General features: G+C 42.8%; 1 protein-coding gene across 1 annotated transcript; it reads right to left on the bottom strand.

The window, feature by feature from the left end:
- Nucleotides 1-18,649: 18,649 nt before the first annotated feature.
- Nucleotides 18,650-21,687, bottom strand: LOC118383077 (NK1 transcription factor-related protein 1-like). Its single transcript, XM_052518243.1, has 2 exons — nucleotides 21,249-21,687; nucleotides 18,650-19,365 (listed from the first exon to the last, which is right to left on the bottom strand). Exons 1-2 carry the CDS (start codon nucleotides 21,685-21,687, stop codon nucleotides 18,650-18,652), a joined length of 1,155 nt encoding a protein of 384 aa, XP_052374203.1.
- Between the last annotated feature and the right edge of the window lie 968 nt (nucleotides 21,688-22,655).

Below are 22,655 nucleotides of genomic sequence, written 5' to 3'. Positions count from 1 at the left end.
AGGAATTGCGACTGAAAAAGTAATTGTATAATTCTATAGCTCACAGCAGTCAGTAATATGGCTCTAGGCATTGCCAATATGCAACATTTTTTGATGGTGTTGATAGGTTCCCTTCAATAATGGTCTTAATGTACCAATAGTTGCCCTGTGCAGTAGCAGCCCTCTCCGGTCTAGACTGTGTTAAAGAAGGAGAGCCAGAGACAATGGAAACACTTCCTGCCTCTGACTCCCCCAGTTTTCTCCCTTGGAACTCTCCATCCCTCCCAGTCCCATCCCGTCACACAAAGGAGAGGAGCAAGACAGCACCACAGAGCCAAAGTCAGGGGGCCAGAGGAGGTGGGCTTCTTCAATAGCCTCGATAATAGGTTGGGCTGCTGTGTCTGGCTTTGGGCTCTGGCTCTCTCTTTCTCTCTCCCTCTCCTGGAGGCCGCGCTAAAAGCCAATTAAGCGTGTGTTGGCTGCTGCCAGCGGAGCGTCGGATGTGCTTTCTCTGCCTGCAGTCACTTGTTAACAAACAGGTATCAGGGCCAGCTGACTCGGGGCACTCGCTTGTGAAATAGCATCTTTTGTAACTAACTACTCTATTGATCCCCCGGTCTATCAGCCCTGCAGACCCATCCCATCCAGCCTCTGCCACACAGTGTGTCTAGGGCTCTCTGAGCTCAGCACAGCGGCAGGCCCTCCCACCGGTACACCAGGCCACCCACCAGGCACCAACTGTAGTATGAGGACCTGCAGAGTTCCATCAATTCTCTCACTGCCTCTCTCACTGGTCACTCCACTTGCTCTCCTGGAGCACTATTGATTTTTGCTCAAATGCCCTCAAATCGTTTCTTAGTGTGGCCCCACACACTCATAGGTTGTATTTTATATTCTACAGTAACCGATTTATGGGTCTCTGACTGTTGCCAGTCTGAAAGAGAAGTAGACCCTGGCTTGTAGACATTGCAGCACGTTTATCTTTCAATGCCAACTCAATTCTTAATTTGAACTTAATTTGTCTAACCATTCCAAACTCTTTAAAAAAAGGATTGGTCAGGCTGCTATAGGTTATCACTGTTAACAATATTGAAGAAGTCTTCGATGTCTGAGAGAAAGAGTTACGGTTCATGATCCATCTTTGCACATTAAGGTATAAGTAGATTTGAATTAGAATTCCCAATTATAGTCATGACATTTAGTTCATTTGCTATGTGGCTCACATTGAATTTAGCAATAGTTAGCTGGAATATTGTATTAATGATACTCCAGGCTTGCATTGATGACTTATTTCAATAGTTATTACAGCAGCTATTTTTTACACTCTAAAACTGCCAGGCCATCCTGCTGAAAGGACATTTACACCAGAGAAATAATAAATGATCCATTTTAGTTATCATTCAAAAACCACAGTCTCAAACAGTGTATGTTTCTTGAGAAATAACGGTAGTGTTTGCTTAGGGTACCTCTACTGCCCGTAGGCCAAGGCCAGGACTGTGCTCCCGAGGCTCTGTCTGTATATAGTGTCAGTCCAGGCTCCCAGCTGCCTTTGTGGTGGTTGGTCTGTATGGTGTGTCTGTGTGGCCTGACCCTGGCAGACAGGCGGGTGGACGGGCACAGCTGGAGTGGAATCCAGGCTGTTGACAGAGAAAAGGCTCATGCTGCAAGGGGCTTCAGACAGCTTAACTTAATAAGGGCTCTCTCCTCTCATCCTGGGGATGGGAACGAAAGCACAAAAAATGCAGGACTTAACCACAGAGGGATCATGTAATAGGGGGCTTTCACCATCCCATTCCAACCTGACACTGCCTGCCACCCCAGGGGAGATGAACACTCCCCCACCCCAAATTAATTTGTAACTAAAATTGGTGCCCCTCTTTTACAGGCTCTCACAACATGTCACTCTCAGGGGTGATTGAGTAGAGCCCTAATACAGAACACAAAATAGCAACAAACAAACAAACACCTTTTTTTCAGCTTGATGCTGTTATGAGGCTGAGTTGACGGTGCAGTTCACCGATTCCATCATGGTTAGCCGTAGCCTTGGAGTGGGCCATCACAGCCATGATTAATCCCCCATACCATCACCATCCTCTTGTAGGACCTTGAAACACAGACCCTTTCTGGGCCCTGGGCTGGCTGCATGTCTCTGAAACTGTCTCATACAGCCTCATCAGGTCTTCGACACTGTGTTGTCTGTGTGAGGCATATTAGGTTTGACCTTTCATTTAAAACCATAATCGAGTATCTGTATTAAGTTGTCTTAAAAATATACAGTACCAGTCAAACGATGGGACATTCCAGGGTTTTTAATTGATTTGTACTATTATCTACATTGTAGAACAATATTGAAGGCACCAAAACTATGAAATACCACATATGGAAACATATAGTAAACAAAAAAGTGTTTAACAATTTGAGATTTTTCAAAGTAGCCACCCTTTTCCTTGATGACAGTTTTGCACACTCTTAGCATTCTCTCAACCAGCTTCATGAGGAAGTCACCTGGAATGCATTTCAATTAAAGGGGGGCCTTATTAAAAGTAAATTTATAAATAATGGTGCCAGAAGGGATGGCTGCAGTTTTATAGGCTCCTAACCAACTGTGCTATTTTGTTCGTTTTTTCCAATTTTTTGTAACGCATTTTGTACATAATGTTGCTGCTACCGTTGCTGCTACTGTCTCTTATGACCAAAAAGAGCTTCTGGAATATCAACCAAGAGTTATTCGTAGCCATCAATATTATTTGTAGCCATCTTATTTACCACCAAAAAACAATGCTGGCACTAAGACTGCACTCAATGAGCTGTATAAGGCCATAAGCAAACAAGAAAATGCTCATCCAGAAGTGGCGCTCCTAGTGGCCAGGGACTTTATAATGCAGGCAAACTTAAATCCATTTTATGTCATGTGTAACCAAAGGAAAAACACCTCTTTAGACCACCTCTGAACACATACAAAGCTCTCCCTTTGCCCCACATTTGGCAAATCTCACCATAATTATATCCTCTTGATTCCTGCTTACAAGAAGAAACTAAAGCAGGAAGTATCAATGACTCGCTCAATACAGAAGTGGTCAGATGACATGGATGCTATGCTACAGGACTGTTTTACTAGCACAGCCTGGAATATGTTCCGGAATTCATCCAATGTCATTGAGGAGTATGCCACCTCAGTCACTGGCCCCACAGTGACCGTACGTAAATTTCCCAACCAGAAGCCATAGATCCCAGGCAACATCCGCACCGAGCTAAAGGCTAGATCTTCCGCTTTCAATGAGTGGGACACATAAGAAATCCCGTTATGCCTTTAGACGAACCATCAAAAATGCAAAGTGTCAATACAGGACTAAGATTGAATCCTTCTACACCGGCTCTGACGCTCGTCGAATGTGGCAGGGCTTGAAAACTATTACAGACTACAAAGGGAAATCCAACCCCGAGCTGCCTAGTGACGCGAGCCTACGAGATGAGCTAAATGCCTTTTATGCCCGCTTTGAGGCAAGTAACATGGAAGCGTGCATGAGATCACTAGCTGTTCCAGACAACTGTGAGATCACTAGCTGTTCCGGACAACTGTGTGATCACGCTCTCCGTAGCCGATGTGAGCAAGACATTCACATAGCAGCGGGGCCAGACTGATTACCAGGACCTGTACTCAAATATGTGCGGACCAACTGGCAATTGTCTTCTTTGACATTTTCAACCTCTCCCTGCCAAGTCTGTAATACCTACATGTTCCAAACAGACCACCATAGTCCCTGTGCCCAAGATAGCGAAGGCAACCTGCCTAGATGATTACCGCCCCGTAGCACTCACGGCGGTAGTCATGGCGTGCTTTGAAAGGCTGGTCATGGCTCACATCAACACCATCATGCCAGAAACCGTAGACCCACTCCAAATCGCATACCGCCCCAACAGATCCACATATGACGCAATCTCAATTGCACTCCATACTGCCCTTTCCCACCTGGAGAAAAGTGAGAATACTGTTCATTGACTACAGCTCAATGTTCAACACCATAGTGCACACAAAGATCATCACTAAGCTAAAGACCCTGGGAATAAACACCTCCCTCTGCAACTGGATCCTGGTCTTCCTGACGGGCTGCCCTCAGGATGTAATGGTAGGCAACAACACATCTGCCAAGCTGATACTCAAAAAGGGGGCCCCTCAAGCATGCTTAGTCCCCTCCTGTACTCCCTGTTCAAGCACAGCTCCAACACCATCATTAAGTTTGCTGTCGATAAAAGTGTAGGCCTGGTCACCGACAACGATGAGACAGCCAATAGGGAGGAGGTCAGAGACCTGGCTGTGTGGTCGCAAGACAACAACCTCTTTCTCAGTTGAGAGCAAGACAAAGGAGCTGATTGTGGACTATAGGAAAAGGAGGAACGTACAGGACCCCATTAACATCGACAGGACTGAAGTGGAGAGGGTTCAGTTCCTTGGTGTCCACATCACCAACAAACTATCATGGTTCAAACACCAAGACAGTTGTGAAGAGGGTTAGACAAAAAAATCCCCCTCAGGAGACTGAAAAGATTTGGCATGGGTCCTCAGATCCTCAAAAAGGTTCTATAGCTGCCCCATCGAGAGCATCCTGACCGGTTGTATTACCGCCTGGTATGGCAACTGCTCGACATCTGACCAGAAGGCGCTACAGAGGGTAGTGTATACGGCCCAGTACACTGGGGCAAAGCTTCCTGACATCCAGGACCTATATAATAGGTGGTGCTTGAATCTTGACTAGAACCCCAAAAATGTGTCATATTACTCAAGTGCTAGCCTCTCCACACTGGCTTCCTGGAAAGGCTAGGGCTGATTTAAAGGTTTTACTTAACAACGCATTACATAGGCTTGCTCTTACCTATCTCTCCGATTTGGTCCTGCCATACATACCTACACGTACTCTACGGTCACAAGATGCAGGCCTCCTTATTGTCGCTAGAATTTCTAAGCAAACAGCTGGAGGCAGGGCTTTCTCCTTATAGAGCTCCATTTTCATGGAATGGTCTGCCTACCCATGTGAGAGACGCAGACTCGGTCTCGACCTTTAAGTGTTTATTGAAGACTCATCTCTTCAGTAGATACTATGATTGAGTGTAGTCTGGCCCAGGGGTGTGAAGGTGAACGGAAAGGCACTGGCGCAACGAACCGCCCTTGCTGTCTCTGCCTGGCCGGTTCCCTCTCCCCACCGGGATTCTCTGCCTCTAACCCTATTATGGGGGATGAATCACTGGCTTACTGGTGCTCTTCCATCTCGTCCCTAGGAGGGGTGTGTCACTTGAGTGGGTTGAGTCACTGATATGATTTGCCTGTCTGGGTTTGGGCCCCACCTTGGCTTCGTGCTGTGGGGGAGATCTTCATGGGCTATACTCAGCCTTGTCTCAGGGTAGTAAGTTGGTGGTTTGAAGATATTCCTCTAGTGGTATGGGGGCTGTGCTTTGGCAAAGTGGGTGGGGTTATATCCTGCCTGGTTGGCCCTGTCTCGTTCGATGGGACCACTGTGTCTTCTGACCCCTCCTGTCTCAGCCTCCAGTATTTATGCTGCAGTAGTTTGTGTTGTGGGGCCATGGTCAGTCTATTGTGTCTGGAGTATTTATCCTGTCTTATCCGGTGTTCTGTGTGAATTTAAGTATGCTCCTTCTAATTCTCTCTCTCTCCCTGTCCCTTCCTCCCCTCCTGGAGTGCCTGAACCCTGGGACCATGCCTCAGGACTACCTGACCTGATGACGTCCACCTGGTCGTTCTGCTGCTCCAGTTTCAACTGTTTTGCCTGTGGCTATGGAACCCTGACCTGTTCACCGGACGTGCTACCTTGTCCCGGACCTGCTGTTTTCGACTTTCTCTCTCTACCGCACCGGCTGTCTCTAACTCTGAATGTTCCGCTATGAAAAGCCAATTGATGTTTACTCCTGAGATGGTGTCCTGTTGCACCCTCTACAACCACTGTGATTATTATTAATATTTGACCCTGCTGGTCAACTATGAACGTTTGAACATCTTGACCATGTACTGTTATAATCTCAACCCGGCACAGCCAGAAGAGGACTGGCCAACCCCTCAGAGCCTGGTTCCTCTCTAGGTTTCTTCCTAGGTTCCTGCCTTTCTAATGAGTTTTCCTAGCCACTGTGCTTCTACATCTGCATTGCTTGCTGTTTGGGGTTTTAGGCTGAATTTCTGTATAGCACTTTGTGACATCGTCTGATGTAAAAAGGGCTTTATAAATACATTTTATTGATTGATTGATTGTCAGAGGAAGGCCCAAAAAATTGTCAAAGACTCAAGTCATCCAAGTCATAGACTGTTCTCACTGCTACCGCATGGCAAGCAGTACCGGAGCATCAAGTCTAAGACCAAAAGGCTCCTTAACAGCATCTACCCCCAAGTCATAAGACTGCTGAACAACTAAACGTGTCACACCCTGATCTGTTTCACCTGTCTTTGTGCTTGTCTCCACCCCACTCCAGGTGTCACCCATCTTCCTCATTATCCCCTGTGTATTTATACCTGTGTCCTCTGTCTGTTGCCAGCTCGTTTTGTTTTGTCAAGCCTACCAGCGTTTTTTTCCGTGCTCCTTTCTGTTCCTGTTTTCTAGCTTTCCCGGTTTTTGACCATTCTACCATCCCTGACCTTGAGCCTGCCTGCCTGCCATTCTGTACCTTTCGGACTCTGCTCTGAACTACTGACCTCTGCCTGCCCCCCTGTTTTTGTAATAAACTTCTGTTACTTTGAAACTGTCTGCGTCTGGGTCTTCTCCTAAGCTTTGACAGTACGAACTGGCCATGACGGACCCAGCAAACTCGGACCAGCTCTGCAACGCTGTCTCCTCCCAAGAGCCACATTTGGAAGGCACGAGGAGTTGAATCGTGTTCTTAAGGTAAGGGTTCCAGACCTTGGCAGAACCTCATGGACGCGCGTTGAACACTTTGCTGGAGCAATTCCGCGGGTTGTCTGTCAGGCAGTCTACCACGATGGTAACCTTCCACCCCCTCAGTAACCTGGCTGTTAGCAGCGCGGCCTCCCCGGTTTCCCGAGAGCCCCGCTTACCTCCCCCGGAACACTTCGCTGGAGAGTCTCAGAGGAGGAGGTTCAGGACGAACTAGCAGCCTGGGAACTACTGACGGATCTCGACTCGCTCGTTGCCTTGACCATCCGGATTGATGGGTGGCTACGGGAATGCAGGAAGGAGAGGGGGTCCGATTCCACTCACCTGCCCAAGGATTCCACCTCGCCTTCAAGGCATCCCGGAAGTCCCCGACGTCTCTGTTGCCGAGAGGACTTGAGATGACTCTATGACTGCAGGATCGAACTTCCTCCAGGCACCACCCCGGGGACTACTGTACTCTCTGTCGGGTCAGGAGACCAGGGCTATGGAGACCTATATCAAGGACTCCCTAGCTGCAGGGTGTATCCGTCCTTCTGTCTCTCCCGCTGGCGCAGGGTTCTTCTTTTTGGAGAGGGACAAACCCTCCGCCTGTGCATTGACTACCGGGGCGTCAATGATATCACCGTGAAGAACCACTACCCACTACCACTCATCGCCTCGGCCTTCGAGCCACTACGAATATATCTAGTCATGTCATCTGGCCCAGAGACCCAAAGTTACCTCTGTTGCAGGGGATGAGTTCATTAGAGTTACCAGCCTCAGAAAATGGGCAATTAACTGCACCTCAGATTGCAGCTCAAATAAATTCTTCACAGAGTTCAAGTAACAGACACACATCAACATCAACTGTTCAGAGGAGACTGCTTAAATCAGGCCTTCGTGGTCAAATTGCTGATAAGAAACCACTGCTAAAGGACACCAGTAAGAAGAAGAGAATTTCTTGGGCTAAGCAACACGCGCTATGCACATTACCTTGGTGGAAATCTGTCCTTTGGTCTGATGAATCCAAATATGAGATTTTTGGTTCCAACCTCCGTGTCTTTGTGAGATGCAGAGTAGGTGAAGCATGGATGAGAAGATGTGATGGTGTGGGGGTGCTTCACTGGTGACACTGTCTGTGATTTATTTACAATTCAAGGTACAGTTAACCAGCATGGCTACCGCAGCATTCTGCAGCGATAGGCCATCCCATCTGGTTTGTGCTTAGTGGACTATAATTTGTTTTTCAACAGGACAATAACCCAACACACTTTCAGGGCTATTTGACCAAGAAGGAGAGTGATGGAGTGCTGCATCAGATGACCTGGCCTCCACAATCACCTGACCTCAACCCATTTGAGATGGTTTGGGATGAATTGTACCGCAAAGTGAAGGAAAAGCAGAGTGAAGGAAAAGCAGCCAACAAGTGTTCAGCATATGTGGGAACTCCTTCAAGACTGTTAGAAAAACATCCCAGGTGACTACCTCGTGAAGCTGGTTAAGAGAATACCAAGAGTGCAAAGGGTGGTCAGTTCAGAACAAATTCTTATTTTCAATGACAGCCTAGGAACAGTGGTTAACTGTCTTGTTCAGGGGCAGAACGATAGATGTGTACCTTGCCAGATCGGGGACTTTAATCTTGTAACCTTTCGGTTACTAGTCCAACGCTCTAACCATTAGGCTACCTGCCGCCCCAATGTGTCCAAACTTGACTGGTACTGCATATGTTTCATTGCCACATACACCGGAGAGGTGCAATGAAATGTGTTGTTTTACACGGTCAGCTATAGTAGTATGACATCCCTGGAGCAAATTAGGGTTAAGTGCCTTGCTCAAAGGATTTTCAAACTAGCAATATTTCAGTCACTGGCCCACACTCTAACCACTAAGCTACCTGCTGCTCTGTATTTGAATGTGTCCTGTCTTTGAATGTTTGGACATTCTCATCCTCTAGTCCACATATGTCAGAGTCAAGGCCCGCGGGCCACATCCGGCCCGCGAGAAGGTTTTTTACGGCCCCTGGGATGATCTTGATTTATTATTAGAACCGGCCCGCAGACCGCAGCAAGCCGGCAGCCCGCAGATCTTTTACACGCACCAATACTACATTTCCCACAATGCAACGGTGACGCACCGAGCAGTAGGCTGCTTCATTTCAATATTTATTGGCACAGCAGTTGTCAGCATCACAGTAAAATTAACTTTCAGATACCCATCAAAAATGGCAAAACGGAAGGTGGACACTGAGAACCGGGGTTTCAAACAAGGTGGGAGTCGGAGTATTTGTTCACGGAGGTAGCTGGAAAACCTGTGTGTCTTCTGTGTGGAGAAAGTGTGGCGGTACTGAAAGAGTATAATCTGAGACGACATTATGAAACGAAACACGCGGACAAAAACAAGAATATGGACATGGAACAAAGGCTACAAAAGACAGAGGAATTAAAACGAGGCCTCAAATCTCGACAGGCTCTGTTCAAAAAGCCAAATCACAAGGCCAGGCTGCTGTCAAGGCCAGTTTTATTTTGGCAGAAGAGATCGCTAAATCAGCCCGGCCATTTACGGAGGGGATTTCATCAAAAACTGCATGATTAAAGTTTGTGACGAAGTTTGCCCAGAAAAAAGGCAACTCTTTTTAAATGTGAGTCTGAGCAGAAACACCATTGCCGAGAGAGTAGACCAGTTGTCCATCAATCTAAAAGAGCAGCTTGTGAAAAAGGGAAAAGATTTCATTGCATATTCCTTGGCTGTGGATGAGAGCACCGACATTTCTGACATTGCCCAGTTGTCAATTTTCATCCGCGGAGTGGACTCCAGCCTAAGCGTGACAGAGGAGTTTTTGGCTTTACGTCCTATGCATGGCACAACTACGGGGCATGATTTGTATGAAGAGGTGTCAAGATGTGTAAATGAGATGGAGCTGCCTTGGGAAAAACTCGTGGGTTTGACAACCGACGGAGCACCTGCGATGTGTGGACACAGGAGCGGACTGGTGGCGAAGATACGGGAAAAGATGCAAGAGGAAAACGCGACAGGTGAGCTGACAGCTTATCATTGTATCATACACCAGGAAGCGTTGTGCGGTAAAGCCTTGAAAATGGAGCATGTAATGAGCATCATCACGCGCACAGTTAACTTTATCAGAGCCAAAGGTTTGAATCACCGCCAGTTCAAGGCATTTCTGACGGAGTTAGAAACGGAGCATGGTGATTTGCCTTATCACACAGAGGTGCGATGGCTAAGCCAGGGAAAGGTGCTTCAAAGATGTTTCGAGCTTCGTGAGGAGATTTGTCTGTTCTTGGACAGCAAAGGGAAAGACACAACACAACTCCGAGACGAAATGTTTCTGTGTGAAATGGCTTTTCTGTGTGACATTACGAGTCATCTGAATGCAATGAACTTGCAGCTGCAGGGTCGGGATCGTGTCATCTCTGATATGTACAGTACAGTGAAGGCATTTAAAACCAAACTGACTCTGTGGGAGACGCAGATGCGGAAAGAAAATTTGAGCCACTTTCCCAGCTGCCAGACCATGAAAGAGAAGCTCTCTACCAGTGCGTTCCCGAGCGCACAGTTGGCTGATAAAATAGGTATGCTTGCCGCTGACTTTCGACGCCGATTTGCTGACTTTGAAGCACAAAAAGCAGGTTGGAACTGCTTGGTAACCCATTTGCTGTTGACGTGGAAAGCTCACCACCAAACCTCCAAATGGAGTTGATTGACCTCCAATGCAATGATGCACTGAGGGCAAAATATGCGGCAGTGGGTGCTGCGGAGTTCGCCCGTTTCCTCCCCGACACAATGCCCCAGCTGCGCATCCAGGCTGCTCAAACGTTGTCTATGTTTGGCAGCACATACCTGTGTGAACAACTGTTTTCTTTGATGAACTTGAACAAAACATCACACAGAAGTCGACTTACTGCTGAACACCTCCACTCAATTCTGAGGATTTCCTCAGCTCAGAGCCTTACCCCGAACATTGATGAACTTGTGGAAAAGATGGGACACCACCAAGTATCACCCTCAACCTCAAACAAGTGAACATTACTGTGCAATCACATATTTAGAGTTTTTACTCAGTTCAAGTTTAAAAGTTAAAGTTTAATATTTGTTTTCACTGCATGTTACTTCTCCTTAAACAAAGTGTTGTTTTTGATTAATAGATTTTTGCACTTTATTTTATTGTATTTCAATCCAATTATATTTTAAAAATATTTCAGTTGAGTGGATGATAGAAAATTGCTATTATTGTTTTTTTCTTTGAAGTAAATTTAGCCCACTTTTGCTAAAATAGAAAATATAGGCTACTGATGGTGCCTTGAATACCGGTTTCTTTCATTTAATGTTCATGTTATGGGGATTTTTATATAAAGGAAATTTGTCTTTTGTGTCTGTTGAAAATTAAAGATTACTGACAGAGCCATAAGAAAATATTGCTTTATTTATCTGATCATATTGGAATATATTTGTTAGGTTTTCAGTAGGTTCAATTAGGTTCACTAGACTATATGCGTCATTTAAAAATGTTTCAATGAACATTCGAACAGTCCGGCCCTCGGCTTGTAGCTAAATTTTTTATTTGGCCCTCCGTCCATTTGACTTTGACACCCCTGCTCTAGTCCATCCAAGTGTTTTGAGTAAATTGATGTTTATGTCATCTTTAGGTCTCTGTGTCTACAGTATGTGATTGGATGTCTGCAGACTACACACAATCAAGTTTAGGGGCTCATTCAGTATGTATCTCTGAAGCCTTACACCGGAAATCAATTTAACGCGTTGGGGCGGGGCGATGAAACAACTAAGCCCCATAAATGTTTAATGACGGGAAGCGCAGTGAGAGTGGACGGTTGGGCTTTGTAAATATTGTCGAGGGAGTGTGAACAGGGCGGGACCAAAGTTGGGGAATGCTGAAAATTTGCTGTGCACTCCGTGACATCGCGTTGCTATTGGCCAATCGAAGCTCACTGTAATTTCCAACCCCTACGGTATTGACTGTTGATACCAGCTAGTACTACGTCGCCTGCTTGCTAGCACCAACATGAGGGCGAAGGTAGCATGGCTATCCGAAATTACGCGTTCAAAGGATCTTAGTTGCACGCTAGAAATGTAAAGGTCATTTCTATTTGAGACGATATATGCAGCCTTTACCGTGAATGCAGTCTTCCTCTATCGCTGGAGCCATTGCCTTTACATTTCAATAACGCAGTAATGCTGACTACTGTTATACTGATTGAATAGAGCCATGAGTCTAGTTATGGTTAATTTGTTTGTTTAGATTGGCGGGACCCTGAGGTGATGAGGGACATAGAGCTTGCCACTGGAGAGGACCTGGGAAGGGCAAGAAAGGTAAAGGGAAGGGGAAGGGCAAGAAGAAATACCCCAACTTCAATGATCTCAAGAAGAGTGCCATCACTTTACGCTCCAGACTAGAGAGGACAGTTTTCAACCCGTAAGTAGGCTACTCACTCAAAAACAAGTGGCGGTTCTTTCTCTGTAGCTCAGTTGAGGTGCAGGGAGTACAAGTCATCCCCAACACAATGGATACATGGCCTTACATTCAGTCACTAGTCGTTAGTGTATTGACGTTGCGATAAATGTATTATTTAAAATATATACTGTAACCTTGTTGCACTTGGATGAATCATCCCATGCGTAACTCTTTACTTGTGCATGTACTGTATAGTGTAAAATTCCCATGTGCATTTGAGGGGATTCATTATTATTCAAAACCCACCTAGACACTTACTGTTGGTTAAAGTGTTTTATTATGAAACATAACCACTAATAAACATCTGTAGTTCTAATCCTTTCATACTTCATTTTTCAGGAGCTCCATGAGGCGAGTGACAGACGTCATATAACAAATCGACAAGTTGAAACATGCAAAGTTTGCAAACCAATGTAATTAGGCTATGCACCGAATTAACAGAAAAGTTAAGGAGACCGGTTGATTTTGTGCCAGAAATATCATACTCATCTACAGATACTGTCTGTACTGGTGGAAATAACTCAGGAACCCTTTTCAAGATTCACACACAAAGACTTATCGTCCATTTAATGTGCATGTAATAACACGTTGAATTGCATGCTTTCTGATTTGTAAAACAAATCCAAGCCGTTTTGATTCGTTTTTATAAAATCATTTGTCAAATAATGTTATTTATTGATTGATGTGTAACATGAATGTGATGCCAGTCTTTGACATCGATTTACACTTCATGTGTCGTTGTGATTTTCAGTGGCATAACTCTCAGAACTCATTTTTACACTGCAACTCTATTTTTTAACATCTCTTTTGTAATTATCATAAACAACCAGTGCTTATACAACCAGTGCTTAATATTCGATGTGGAAGTGGTAACCGAAGTTACCGGCAGCTTTTACAAATGTTGCCTACAAATGGCTTATAGCTGCCCTGTGCAGCATGTTTCATAATAAACACTGTGAATCATTCTTTTTTTAATTTTTTAATAATGCTTATTTCCTCTGATAGTTGGTAGATTATACATTTTTTATTAAATTTAACTAGGCATGTCAGTTAAGATCAAATTTTTATTTTCAATGACGACCTTCCGGTGAACAACTGCCTTGTTCAGTTGCAGAACGACAGATTTTTACCTTGTCAGCTCGGGGATTCGATATCAACAACCTTTCGGTTAGTGGCCCAACGCTCTGACCACTAGGCCCCACATATGTTGATAATTAGTGAGTGTTCTTGTTGTGTTGGCTTAGTACATGTAACAGTATAATTTTAAACCGTCCCCTTGCCCATACCCGGGCGCGAACCAGAGACCTTCTGCACACAACGACAACAGTCACCCTCGAAGCATCGTTACCCATCGCTCCACAAAAGCCATGGCCCTTGCAGAGCAAGGGGAACTACTACTTCAAGGTCTCAGAGCAAGTGACGTAACCGATTGAAACGCTATTTAGCGCACACTGCTAACTAAGCTAGCCGTTTCACATCCGTTACACTCACCCCCCTTTTGACCTTGCTCCTGTTTTTTTTTTTTTTTTCCGCAGCAACCAGTCATCCGGGTCAACAGCATCAATGTAACAGTATACTTTTAAACCGTCCCCTCGCCCATACCCGGGCGCGAACCAGGGACCTTCTGCACACAACGACAACAGTCACCCTCGAAGCATCGTTTACCCATCGCGCCACAAAAGCCGCGGCCCTTGCAGAGCAAGGGGAACTACTACTTCAAGGTCTCAGAGCAAGTGACGTAACCGATTGAAACGCTATTTAGCGCACACCGCTAACTAAGCTAGCCGTTTCACATCCGTTACATACATCTTGATTGCAAGGAGGGGAATCTTCAGGCGCTGTTGTTGAGCTGTGTTTTGGTTCATTGTGTTCCTAGGCACCAATTGGGCAGGTCGTGTGGGAGCAAATGTTATGAAAAAGTCTGCTGGTCATTGGGAGCACATTAAACTAATTGCTTGCACATAAGCTGTCATGTTCTTTAATATTGAAACCTCATTAAACATTCCATCATAATAGTTTCCTTCATTCAGTTCACTGTGTCAGCAGCTGAAATATTATTCGATGAGCATACTCCCCAACATGAGTATTTTTTTCATATTAGGGCCTATGTCAAATCGAATTTGCTTGCATTGTTGTTTACATGATTTCTAAAAATTATATCCCCAAAAATAAACAAGCCAGCTCCCTAGATGCCAGTGAAATAGTAGCCTAGGGATTCAATTTGCTTCTGGAATTGCATATATTTTTATGACAGGGCAGTGGCTGCTTGAGAGTGAAATGTTTTGTTAAAATGATCGTATTTAGCCTAATTATCATAATATCCCAAAAATGTATACATTTAGTTAAACTATTTTCGATGTTTTGTTACTGAAATCAAGCATATGCCTAGTTCACCATGTAGGCCTATTTCTATCAGTTAATTGTCAAGTTAGTATTAAATTATGTCTTGCAATTGGCATACTATTCAACATTATAATTACACTATTGCTTTTATGAGACCATTCACACGAAAGTAAGACCTAGATTCAATCAGATCAAACGTTAAGGAACAAATTCCCCAGCCCAGTCCCCAGTCCACCTGGCCGTGCTGCTGCTCCAGTTTCAACTGTTCTTGCCTTATTATTATTGGACCATGCTGGTCATTTATGAACATTTGAACATCTTGGCCATGTTCTGTTATAATCTCCACCCGGCACAGCCAGAAGAGGACTGGCCACCCTACATAGCCTGGTTCCTCTCTAGGTTTTGGCCTTTCTAGGGAGTGTTTCCTAGCCACCGTGATTCTACACCTGCATTGCTTGCTGTTTGGGGTTTTAGGCTGGGTTTCTGTACAGCACTTTGAGATATCAGCTGATGTACGAAGGGCTATATAAATACATTTTATTTTATTTGAATTGCAAAAATCGCTGAAGCTGGAGATTTATATTTCCCTCACTAACTTTAAACATCAGCTATCTGGGCAGCTAACCGATCGCTGCAGCTGTACATAGCCCATCTGTAAATAGCCCACCCAATCTACCTACCGCATCCCCCTATTGTTTTTATTTACTTTTCTGCTCTTTTGCACACTACTTGCACATCATCATCTGCTCATCTATCCCTCCAGTGTTAATTTGATAAACTGTAATTACTATGGCCTATTTATTGCCTTACCTCCTCAGACCACACTGTATATAGACTTTCTTTTTTTTTCTATTGTGTTATTGACTGTATGCTTGTTTGTTCCATGTGTAACTCTGTGTTGTTGTTTGTGTCGCACTGCTTTGCTTTATCTTGGCCAGGTCGCAGTTGTAAATGTGAACTTGTTCTCAACTAGCCTACCTGGTTAAATAAAGGAGAAATAAATAAAACTGTAAAGAGCCGACACCTACATATAGCTGATGTTTTGGCGGTGTTGGAGGAGGTACTTTGTTGGATCTGTCAAATTGGTGAGCAGCTGATCTTGTGACCATTGTCAGGAAACAATTAGAAATAACGAGGTTGAAATTAAAAATCCTTCAACAAAACAATGAGGATTTTCATCCACCTAATCAAGGTGTGCTTCTCAAATTCCGCTGTTGGGATTTATCATAATGGAACTCTGTGCAGCCAATGGCAATGTCCGCTTAGGTATAGGCCTAATTCCGGGAGCCACTTTTGGAGAGAAAGGTCGCTAAGTACATTGTTGGAGCATGTGTCAATACTGATATGATTGAAAGTTAGAAAAGAAAGAAAGAAAGAAAGAAAGAAAGAAAGAAAGAAAGAAAGAAAGAAAGAAATTGTAATTATTTCACAATACTGAAGACGGATCTGCTCCTATAGAGATATTACCAACTATGGCTGCAAATATTGAGACCATGTGATTCCATGTTTAGTGGCATATAGCCTAAGTGACATACACTCTTAGAAAAATGGATAGAACCAAAAAGGGTTCTATGCTTGTTTCATACAAGCTACCCCTTAAGGTTCTATATAGAACCGAAATTGGTAGGGTTCTATATGGATCCAAGTTTGGTTCAGTGAAGAAGAACCCCTGGGGTTCTGATCAAAGAACCCGACAAAAGGGTTCTATATTGAACCGTTAGGGGTGCCATAATATGAGTCAAGCAAAATAACCCTTTTTGGTTCTATCCAGAATCTTTTTTTCCCAAGAGTGCAGGAGGGCAAAAAGCACATAACGACGCATTTAACTGTTCTATGAGTGGTCTGATGCAGGCATTAGATTACGTTTTTTTTTTTTAAATTGCAACGTTAATAACGATGGTTGTGGGAAACCGCTCCGAGATTTAACGATGCTCCTACAAGGTCCTATCTTTAAGGTGCTTTTGGGAAACTGGCCCCTGATTGAATCGGCCCTAAGATGTCTTTTTAAGAACAAATCTCGCGCAGTGCGCTCTCCAATGCAGAGGGGAATTTAATGATTCCACTGCAAAACGTGTTGAAAATAATTTTATATTTACATAATGAACCCCTTAAAACTCACATTTTATCCAACAAGATACTCCAAGATCCTAAGACTTGATAAAAACAGCTGGCAGATAACAAAAAACACACACTCCATAGGCTATTTTCTGCAACGCCTTGGTCGGGTCTGTGTGCCTTCAAGAAATGTCCCATGTTCTAAATAATCCCGAAATCTGGAAAGTTGTTTAGACTATCTACAAAGTAGAGGTTATATTCCAGGCTACGTCGTATAATGCATTTGTGTTTAGTCATACCTACATGTGAAATTCTAGAATGGTTCCAGGAGCACGTTCCCTAATGGCTGGCATATGCCATTTCATCACGGTATAAATACAGACTATGATCCGAAGCGAAATAGTCATCAGGTGCAAAAGGAATATAAATAAATGCTGTATGCATGTCACCTTTGTCCTTATAAACTCGACGAAACTATAGTTTTAAATATTGTATATACCTACCCTACAACTTGCATCGATAGTGCAAAACGTGCACTATTGACTGGATTTTCTGCACTTCTAAAGTGGCCCTATTCAAATGCGTCTCCTTATCCCAGATGGGGGGGATGAAATTGCTCAATTAAATACATTCAATCACCACGTGTTTTTGTTAGACTTTTAACTATGAACTCATTCAAATATTATATAACCTAAAAGGGTGTTTTATGCACAAGCGCATTTCGTAGCCTGTATATATCCTTATTTTGGAATGACGTTCTCCCACAATGAAACTCGTTTCTTTCAAGGGTTATGAAGTCAAAATCCCTCTTTTACCAGTGAGTGTTTTTTCTCATCAAATTTATTCAGATTTCGTATCAATAAAACCTATATCAATAAATCCATTATCCATTAAGTAATTAAATTTAATTAATAAAAGTTAGGCTATAGATAGTCGCCATGACGGATCCAGTAATAGGCCTATGGTTGGGCTACTGTATTTTTCGATATCTACTAATCCTTTTCCGCACAAAAAAAACATTAAATATAGGCTGTAGCTTTTTTGCTAGAAAACAAATGCAACATAATATCGTCGGTTGGCCAACATAAATAACTGGTCAAATAAATAAGAGTTAAACATTTCTTAAAAAGGGGGTAAAAACTCTGTGTTCAGTTCCAAAATGTCCTTTAATTTGGAGGAAAAGGGGGAAAATGATCGACTGATAAGAAACAGGATTTAATGTATTGAATCTATTAAAGTAGCTTATTCGTTTGTAAATGGTAGCCTATAGTTTAGTATTATTTTACTTTGTCTTATCAAAGACGAATCCAGATGAAGTGAGTATTCATTACAGCCAAATATTCTCAGGTAACTATATAAAATAAATAAATAAAATAAACTTATATGAAAACAATCATATTTAACTTTCACAGTTTAGTTACACAGTAATTACAATATTTCAAGCCATTCCAGATGTAAATGAACGATATTGATAGGCCTACATGTATTTTTTAAACTCTCTAATATTTATGAACTGCATTCGAAATTTAAAGCTAGACATATATTTGTCAACATTTGTAGGCCTATATACATTTTGACCACGAGTATTCACATTCTATCAAAATGAAATGAAAAACAAATAGAACATTAGCATAATAAAAAATAGTATTCCCTTGGTAAAGGTAAGTTTTCTTCGAGCATTAAATGTCCTTGACGAAACAGCAACATGAAATGTTCATCAGAGTTCTTCCCATCTTGCGTCAAGTGCATTTTAGTCTTTAGGTAAGGGCATGTTTTTAGTTCTCTTAAACCATATGTGTAATATGGTTATTAAGTTCATATTTCATTGGAGTCAATTCGTTTGTAATATCGGTTAATTTAAGACGCCTCTGAAAACATAATGTTTGGGCGTAAAACCACACGTATGTCCATGTCTTTATAGGTGTGAAGTGTAAAACGCAGGCCCTCCGTAGGTCTGAGATCCCAACATGAAAGGTGACAGTACCGCATGACTTGGCAGAAAGGGTAATTGGCTGGTGCAGACTAACCCGCCTGGCCCGTGACCATAGCTCGTGTGCATTGACAGATGGCCGCTCATGGGAGGAGACGGGCTGAGCGGACTCAGACCCCCTAGTCCATTGCTCTGGCCATTCGGCCCCCCGCCCGTCGGGGCGCTGGTGTCTGCGCCAGGGTTCTGCTTCTTCCACTTGGTCCGTCGGTTCTGGAACCAGATTTTGACTTGAGTTTCAGTCAAACTAAGTGACAGTGCCAAATTTAGCCTCTCACACACGGAGAGGTATCGGGTGCACTTGAATTTGTTCTCCAGTGCAACAAGTTGTTCGTAAGTGAATGCTGTCCGGGCCCTTCGTGGCTTACCCGACTTTGAATCGGAGCCAGAGCGCTTTCGCTTCGGCTTTCCTTGATGACTTTGTCCATTCGGCCCTGACTGTTGCGTTTGCTGTCCGTCAGGACTTCTTGGGCTCTTGCTCTCCTTGTCGTCGTCTTCACGGTGGCACAGTTCCCCCTGGGTATTTTCAGTCAGGCCACTGCTGCTCTCCTCACTAAACAAGTCATCCTGCATCTCGCTGTCAGAGTGGGAGCCTCTGTTGAAATCATTCTCGCATTCGTCCGATCTGTACACCAGCCCCTCATCTGTAAAGAAAACAAGACATGCAATTGAGTCTTTTCAAATTAAGAATCACAGAAGCTAAGTCATTTAGACAGATAATATTCAATAAATTATCAAGTAGCATATTCTAATTAACATATTGCTGAAGGTAATAGTGATGAAGAATCATGCCAGCTAATGCGTAATGGATAACTTTTTCCTCTATCCTCTATCTATCCTCTCACCTTCATACAATTGTATTTATGAAGATAAACTGTTGTTTTTATCTCCACATTGTGCATTTATGTAGTCTATTGCTGTTGCGTAAGGATTTATTACAGTAGCCTGCCTATATGCACAAATAATGCTCTGCGTAAAAATGTAAAAGTCACAAACGTAATTCATGTTACCAATTTTATGGTAGACTATCAATGAAATATTGAAAACCTGCTTGTAATATGGTCTACTTTGACACCTTTAAGAAAAAGACTTGAGGCCTAATTATTTAGGAAAATCTTTACTCTAATTGAGTATAGGCATATTAAATAGTCTAACAATATTATTTGTTTTTTAAATCCATTTATGCTACATTATATTAGGCCTAAATTGTTCAATAAGGATATGTGTATTGTTTCTCAAACGTTTTAGATTCATTTGGTTTGTTTTAATATATGACAATTATAACACATAACCAGGTGAAAGTTAAATAAACAAAATTGTCTTTCAATTATTTTCAGGACAAGGCATCACTTTTACGCACACGCACCATCGTATAACAAAATACATTATTATAATTTCTTATATCAACCAAATATTTACTTTTGCATGATTTAAACAATACTTATACATCCAGGGGAATCTTTTTTTCCAATAAGGCCTGCACATCTTCAGCAGTGTTAGTTGACACAATTTTGGCAATTTGCTAAACCCTCTTCATGTGATCCTATAATCTTAAGAATAATGTTTTTTTGGTTTGTTAGTTTGTCTATTTCAGGCAGTCCATAACAAATTACCCGGTCGATGTGGCTGGTAATGCAGTGTCCTCTTCTCTGACTGATATTTTAAATGCAAACCCTATAAAGTGGTTACGGAGATCAATGTTTGTTCCTTCTATTTTCGTTTAAAAAAATGACAGTGGGGGCAATATCAATCTCATGCCTTTTTTTTCTGGGATCAATATCTTCCCTAATAATAATAATAATAATTGGTTTTAATCGTGTAATTATCCGAATTTCGACATTATAATTAAGCTGTTGAAGGAGAGTCAGGCAAGCTGCCTGAACGAGATAGGCTACTCAATTCGATAATAGGATATCGAACTAGCCACGTTCCGAATGTCACTCTGGGGCGATTTTCGCCATTATCCTGCAAAGCACTTTAAATGAAATGTAATCGAAGGGTTAAAAAAAAGAGATTACATGCATTTTTTTTCTCTGGGGTAGCCTAAGGGAATGTGTGCATGGCTAGAATATTCCACATCATATAACCTAATTTAACCTCAGATATGATCAAATTTATTTCTGAATCAAAATATATTTTGAGCAGAAATATAATGACATAATATAGAATGCAAAGTTAGATGTGGAAAATACAATTTCACGAACTTCTTGATCTAAAAAAACTTGCAGGACCCTCTAACCTCAAAGACATAGGCTAACCTAATAAGACAAACACTCATCCAGTTCTCTGTCTTGTCATGATCAAAACAAATAGGCTAAAACGTGATTTTACTAATAGGTGACATTATGTAGCCGAAGTAATTGAGCGTCTTCCTGAAGCATAACATCTAATAATAGCTAAATGTATATTATATATCTAATCTAAATTTGATTTTTCAGAAACCTGCAGGCTATTCAAGTGGGCCTACATCATAAACAACAACACTTTTGGAAAACCAAATGTCACCAAGAAAGACACAAACACTTACTTAGTGCTGTATATTTTTTACATTCATATTCTTCTGCATAAGATTTCTGATCTACAGCACGATTCGAGTCGTCACCTCCACGGTTCTCTGTCCCGAAGGCGATTTCACTGCCGGTCCGGTTAGGATTTTGCTTTTTGCTCGTAAACTTATTTGGGTCCAAAATGTCCAAAACAGAAAACGCGGTGGTCCGGTGAACCGTTGGAATTGCTATCGGAGCCGGTTCTTGACGTGGAGAGTTGTTTCGACTGTCCCCTTGCAGTATGTCTATACCGCCTGGACAGGAAAACACCGACAGTTCGTTGGTAGAGAGCCGCTTCTCGCAGTGATTGTCCATGCTTTCTGGACCAGCCACGACGATCACCGCTGTTTGGGCAGCCACACAAGACGCCGTCGGAGAAGCGATTGAGAGATCTTCCCCCTGAACATTCTCTCTATTCATGACTTCTCCTCAGGCGGAAGAGCGCGTTCTCTTCTTCTGAACTATCAGAGATTTAGCACCAAGACAGTAAATTTAAGCTTATCTTTCAACCGATGACATAGTATCGCATACAATTTGAGAAAAGTAGTCTAATGTCTGGTGCGGTATTCCTGCACAGCTTGCGTTGCCACCCCTCTACGGCTGTACTGCTCTGGTCAATGTTACACACGGCTGGGAGGAGGTGATGGTTCACTGTTGGATGTTGGTCTCCCTTGCTCAACTCCTTTTTTGGGTTTGAACCATCCCCTCAGGACCCGCCAACGTTTATGTCATGCATGCATGCACACCTCGCTCGCCCCCCACCTTCGTTCATCGCCAAAACTTGGACACAAGCTACGCCTTATTTATGCATTCATATTCAACTGTGGGTTGTAATTGGCTACGAATTAATCCCATGCCTCTAATAGCCTATTATCTCCATATGAGCGCGTGAGAGGAAACAGAGGCGCACGGAGAGTGAGGGATGATGCGGTTCGTGATATACTCTGCAGTCAGCTCAGTTTCAACTCCACTGAACTGGAAATGATCTAAATAGGCTTATTTTTCCTTCCTCCCTCGCCTATATCGACCACTTTGTGGTTGTGATACTTATTGTTTTATAAAGTATTTACAATATCATAAGGCCATGATCTAACTTTTTTTATCAGCAATCAGTGATCCATTGCAAATTAAGGTTTTCAGTATAAAATCTGTAAGGGAAGGCTATTATTATTATTACTATGCTTATTGTTATTTTTTTTTATAAGCTACCCATTCAAACATTAGCCTAAACTCATTGCATTCGCTTGATAAAGTTCAGATGAGAGAGATTCGTTATCTTTAAGGCAAATTACAGGGCACTTTCCAAAATTCAATTATGCATTGAATAAACTCAGTAATACCCCTTTCAGTGAAATATTGATTTCTAATCTGAGATGTAAATATTATGC

This window comes from Oncorhynchus keta, chromosome 4 (assembly GCF_023373465.1).
Source record: "Oncorhynchus keta strain PuntledgeMale-10-30-2019 chromosome 4, Oket_V2, whole genome shotgun sequence".
In the NCBI taxonomy this organism is placed as follows: Eukaryota; Metazoa; Chordata; class Actinopteri; order Salmoniformes; family Salmonidae; genus Oncorhynchus; species Oncorhynchus keta.
This window is presented reverse-complemented; position numbering and strand designations above follow the sequence as displayed.